Source organism: Crinia signifera, chromosome 5 (genome assembly GCF_055691185.1).
Source record: "Crinia signifera chromosome 5, ASM5569118v1, whole genome shotgun sequence".
NCBI lineage: Eukaryota > Metazoa > Chordata > Amphibia > Anura > Myobatrachidae > Crinia > Crinia signifera.
The window spans coordinates 270041957-270047956 of NC_139221.1; the positions used below are offsets into that span (position 1 = coordinate 270041957).

The 6000-nt window shown below is 43.0% G+C and overlaps 1 protein-coding gene across 3 annotated transcripts in view; it reads right to left on the reverse strand.

Moving 5' to 3' along the window:
* UBE3C (ubiquitin protein ligase E3C) overlaps nucleotides 1–5783 on the reverse strand; it is a 95781-nt gene extending 89998 nt beyond the window's left edge. Inside the window, exons 1-2 of one of the 3 annotated variants that reach the window (XM_083189004.1) lie at nucleotides 5670–5783; nucleotides 220–332 (exon numbers count right to left, since the gene is read on the reverse strand). In XM_083189004.1, the coding sequence (XP_083045130.1) occupies nucleotides 220–285 (66 nt within the window). In that variant the 5' untranslated portion in view covers nucleotides 286–332; nucleotides 5670–5783. Of the gene's footprint in view, nucleotides 1–219; nucleotides 333–5326; nucleotides 5502–5559 lie in introns of those variants that run through there. The other 2 variants (XM_083189003.1, XM_083189005.1) reach the window with 2 other exon arrangements.
* Between the last annotated feature and the right edge of the window lie 217 nt (nucleotides 5784–6000).

Here is a 6000-nt window from a genome sequence, read left to right on the forward strand (position 1 = left end):
TATGTAGGTGCTATAGAAATGACAATTAATAATGTGAAATTGTAAATTTGGGTGTCACAGGATGTCAGATTTTATTCATCGCCCATGAATACATGTTTGTGTTTGGTCAGTTTGCTAACACTGATCATGCATGGTAAGCCATCTGCATAATGGGTGCTGCTGGGCTCCAGTAATGAACTTCTCATCAACCCTGGACACAAAAGTAGTAATGATACTTACCTTTCTGCTTGCTCCTCCAAGTGACACCTTTGGCCTGGTTTTAAAGTCACCCTCAAAGCTGAACATGGCTACTGTTTATCCCATCTAGACCATATGGCGATTCTGGTTGGTTACTGAAAAAAAGGGAAATAAATGTAAGTCAACCACACAGGTAGCAAAATTATAATCTGTAAGAATAGAAAACATGGTAAGTGAGGAATTACAGTGCCTTTAACAGCCAGCAGGATAGTTAGTTAGGGCTGCTGACATGTAACATGGTAATATAAACATGAAAGGCTCTGACACACACAGATAAGCACTAATGGGCCATATACACGGGGCAATTACAGAACAATTTCTAAGCTTTCTGCCTAGATTGCTTAGTAATGAAGCATGGATTGCTCAGTGTGTATGGCCCTGCATGTCGCTATCGCCTGACTAGATGTATACGGCATGCAGTATAAATCTAGTCATCGCCAATGTTCCCTCAATTGAGAACACGGGCAGTGAGCGAGTGCTCAGCACACAGCCCTGGTGCAGGGCTTAACGATCTAGCTCAACACACTGCTCCCATCGCCCCCCGTGTAGGGGCAATAGTTCTCTCACATCAGGGGCCATGTGTAAGGGATATGTAAGGGTCATTAGGTCGACATGTATAAGTCGACACGTGAAATAGGTCAACATGGCTAAGGTTGACAGAGATGGAAGGTCGACAAGCATTAGGTCAACAATGGCAACAGGAGTTCTTCACTTTTTCTCTGAGCTGACATATGCCGACAGGCGGTATTTCATGTCCTACCATCCACTTGGGCGTGGAGGGAGAACAGAATAGTGTGCCGAGCGCAGCGAGCCATGCGAGGGGATGCAGTGCACTTAGCCGGCATCCATGTCAACATTCGGGGGAAAACAAAACTTGAAAAACTTATGTCGACCTTCCCATTGTCTACTTTATGCTTGTGTCGACCTTCCAACCCTGTCAACCTATTTTATGTGTCGACCTTCAGTGGTCGACCCAATGCATGTCGACCTAATATGGGTTGACACAATAACCTATATCCATGAGTTTGCTGGATGTGTAGAATGAAGGACAATCACAAATGTTTTATAGAAATCATTTACAAGGCAAAACTATTTGTTTTGTTTTTAAGTCTGAGACCAGCTGGCGTGCCGCACCTCAGGCAAAGCGGGACCCTATTACATATGCCACCAATATGGGGTACATTTAGTAAAGATTCTAAAAATGATGTTTATCCATAGCGACTAACCAGATTCTAGCTATGATTTTCCAGGATGCAATAGAGAAATGATTGGTTGCTATGGACAACATCATTTCTTCAGTTTTAGAAGCTTTAGTACATTTACCCCTGTGTGTCTACAATCAGTAGTACTAATCCGTTCCTACTTATCCTATTGTTCTTTGTTCGTCCACCCACCTCCTTTTAGTATGTTAACTCTTATGAGCAAGGCCCTCCATCCTCACGTACTCACCCTACCTCTTTACCTCACTTGTGCTCCTGTCCTGTTCTTCCCTTCCTCTACTTCATCTTCAGTCTCCTCGACAATTTTCACACCTACTTCAGAACTGATGCTGATTTTAGTTCTACCAGCTATACCCCTTTATGCTGTATTTTATCAACACACCCTGTACGTTACCTTGTAATTTGTTTTTTTGTTTGCTATGTACGGCGCTGCGGACACTTTGTGGCGCCTTCTAAATAAACAAACTGCTGCTGCTACTACTGGTACTTCTACTACTGAATTCATTGCAACACCGAACCAGATATTATGAGGGATTCCATTGTTTAGGAGCTAATTACTGGGAACTTGACAGAACAATTCAATCATCTTTGGCACCTGTTAAGTATTGCAAATAGATCCGGTTCAGCTGATAAGGGTGTGGATTATTAGGTCGACAAGCAATAGGATGACACAAATAGGTCAACATCATTGACAAACGGTCAACATAGGAATGGGCGACACAAGCTTTTCACAGGTTTTTGGGGTCTATGTCAACATGGGCACTATTCTCGCAGTCATGCAACCCCCCCACATTAACCCTACGGATTCTCGCACTAACATTAGGTAGTCCATCGCGCTTCTGCGGCTGCATGAGCATGACGGACTACCTGATGTTAGTGCGAGAAGTTGACAATATTTAACTTTCAAGGCATTGGTGCATGCTGGGGACAACATGATGCCCCCTCCCCAAGTGGCCATCTAGACTAATGAGAGTCGATCCAATTAATTCAATTGCTGCTCTGATCAGATGCCAATTAGTAGTTTATGCACCTTACAAATCTAGGTTTAGACGTACAAAAAAAGAATAAACCCATCTGTGAGAACTAATGGGACTGGTACGACTAATGGGCATCTGAAATGAAAAACAAATGAACAGCTCCGATAGACGTACATATCTAGAGATGCCTAGTAGGGGGTATATGCTACAATTGAATCGGCACCGCCATGTCATGACATACCCTTAAAAATAAGATGAAGCATCCGTTGTTAAACTCTATAAACAAATCTACATTTTCAAAACAATAAAATAAACAGCAGTTTTGTACACAGGAACAGATTTTTCTCCCTCTTTTGCATTTAATAATATAAATGGGACTTTATTACTCTCCTACTCATAGTATTGATTGATTCAGTCACTGCAGGAACTGTTTTGATTATGCTTATATGGGCAGAGCAGAGGACAGGCTGGAGAGCTGGTGACTGTAAAAGGTAATGTCACTCTGCATAAGTGATTGAGACTCATCCATATGGTATTGTATCTGAGACACAGTGAGCGATTCAACTGTTGCTCTATTCAGGCACGAGTGCCAACTATGCCAACATTCCTGCTTGAAGCGTCCTGAGACAGCAAGCAGAAATGTGCAAAGTGTCCCTTTCAGATGCCCAAACAGCGCACACTGCATCACAGCCAGGACTTTAGTCACTGTACGTAGAATAAATAATGGACACAGGAACAATAGACTTGTTCTGTCAGGCACCATTAATTAGTGCCACCAATAAAACAACTGAATTCACCCAGTTATGTATTTTTATACTTGCTATCTTGCATATATTTTATCTTTACAACATATAACTTGTACTTAATAGGTGATCAAACCAATCACACATTGGGGCAGATGTATTAAGCCATAACAAGAGATAAATGCAAGGGTGATAAGGAGAGATAAACGTCCAGCCAATCACCTGCTAACTGCCATGTTACAGGCTGTGTTTGAAAAAAGTCAGTAAGGAGCTGATTGGCTGGACGTTTATCTCTCCTTATCACACTTGAATTTATCTCTTGTTATTGGTGTGTACACAGGGTAGAATATGCCTTCCGATGTTGACGATATAGTCAACATTGTGTCGGCATTGCATGCAGATTGCAAGGGTTTTAACCCTTGCGATCTGCTTGCGAGTCCCGATGCGCGTTCACGTATCACAAGGCAGATAGATAGTCTTGGCTGCCTTGACTATATAGTGCACATCTGCACTATATAGTCAGAATTGTGCCATTACATGCATGCCGTGCGATGCGAGTCCCGATGCAATCTGATCGCATCGGGACTCGCATAGCACGGCATATCCTACCGTGTGTACACACCATAAGGCTTAATACATCTGCCCCAATGCTTGCTGTTATTTTGTGTGTATTTTGTGGCCTCTTGCCTGACAGGTATTTTTTATTTATTACCAGTTATTTTTATGGCGCACACATATTCCGCAGCATCGTTATTGCAGTCTTACTTTATAGTATACCGATAGGAGAAATAATCAAGCTACTTAAGAGACTTGCCTACACACTCACTTAAAATCACACTAACTGTACCCACTTCATTCAGACTCTCAAACTATGGCCCTCCAGCTGTTGAGAAACTACAAGTCCCATCAAGCTTTGCCACAGTTTTGCTATTAGGGAATGCTACAACTACGTCAAAGCATGCTGGGATGTTATTTATATAGCGCACACATATTCCGTAGCCCTTTACAGAGAATATTTGAACATTCGCATCAGTCCCTGCCCCAGTGGAGCTTTCAATCTATATTCCCTATCACATTGTACACACACACACACACACGTTCTCGGGTTAATTTATGGGAGCCAACTAACCTAACAGTACATTTTTGGATTGTGCTTCTAAACAAAGCTGCCCCTCACAAGAGGTACAGTAAGGGCTGATCCTAAAATTGGCAAACAATATATCAGGCGAATGCGAATATTCCCTGATACTGATCATCAGTGACATGATTAGCTGATCAGCTGAATCCAACGATCAGCAATTTATCGTATGATCGGTGAAATACAACATTTTAAAAATCCCAGACTTGGAGATAATTTTTGGGTCGGAATTAGAGAATCAAAAAACAGTCCAACGTGTTGAATTTAGCAGATTTCCCAAAACAAGCACTGGCAGAAAAGGGAATTGCCCCAAATAATTGCTGCTGTCTAGGTACCATAACAAAGAAGTAAATAATTAGGCAGTTAAAGCAATAAATATAGTTTATTGGCACTCCAACACAACAGCCAAAGTGTGATTTTATATAAGCTGCTAGCAGATGTAAGGAACATATCACTTGATCAATAGTATTCCTTTAGGGTACTTATGTAACATCTGGGCTCCCGTTTTTTTTATGAGACAGTGTCCGCTCGCCTCGCTGCGCTCGCCACACTATATAAAATCAACTCCATGCGAAGTTGGATAGTAGGGGTATGAAAAAAAGGGTTGCATTTAACATGGGAGCCCAGATAATACATAAGTACCTCCTTTAGTAGTCAATACCCTTCCACTCATTCATTTCTGCCCTTGCGCTATGCCTTGATATTTTCATAATAATAAGTACTTTAACACCAGTATGATAAACCTGACCCTAGTATATAACACTCAATAAAATGGCAAAAATGATCAGTGAGGCCAGAAGTGCTGTCACCATATCTAATGCAATGAAGCAAACTGGTCAACATTTTGTTTAGTGACATCACTTCTACCTAGGGTGACATTATATGTATGCATTAACGTCATTATGTAACCCAAGGATTACGTAGACAGAATTTACTATCAGCTAATGCCAGGCATCCCCAATACTCAGTGGTAATGCAATAGAACAAAAGATAGCATACAAATGACGTCACCTGGATGACATCATCAACATGGGCAACTTCCTGTGAATAGCAGCAACTCTGGGGCCCCTGTCACATATTATGACTCAGCAGCAGCGATACTGTGTGAGACAGAGAAGGGTCACAGGCTGCGACACGTCCAAATAGGACTCCTGCCGGGAAACGCTCGTTCCCCAGCCAGGGACTGCACCCTGACAGCCAGCGCCGGCTCTCTCTCTCCTGTCCGATGACAGACGGCTCATTACCTGGGTGCTCAAACCGCCGGGTACCACCAGCAGCAACAACAGGAGCTGCTCCGGACATTTGCCCTGACAACGGAAGTCCCGCCCCCAGTAACCCGCCTGCATACGCTCACCTGACTGGCCACAGCCGGCATGTAGCCGCTGCCTGTGGTTGGCAGCGTTGCGTGCCAGTTACGTTTCTTCCTGCTACGTCATAACGTTACTGACAGGCTAACCAGAAGCTTGTCTCTATGTTTCTGATTAATAAAGCTTCGTAAGAAGAAAAGCATAGACCGTCTGTGTATCCACCATCGATGGTAGCAGTATAAAACTGAAGGTTGCAGTAGCCATCGATGATCACCATAAATGGCATTGGATGCCATCGATGGGTTACCCATCGATGGTTATCCCTATTCTTTCAGTGTATATGGCCCGTAGGCCAATCAGAGATTGGGGGCGGGGCTT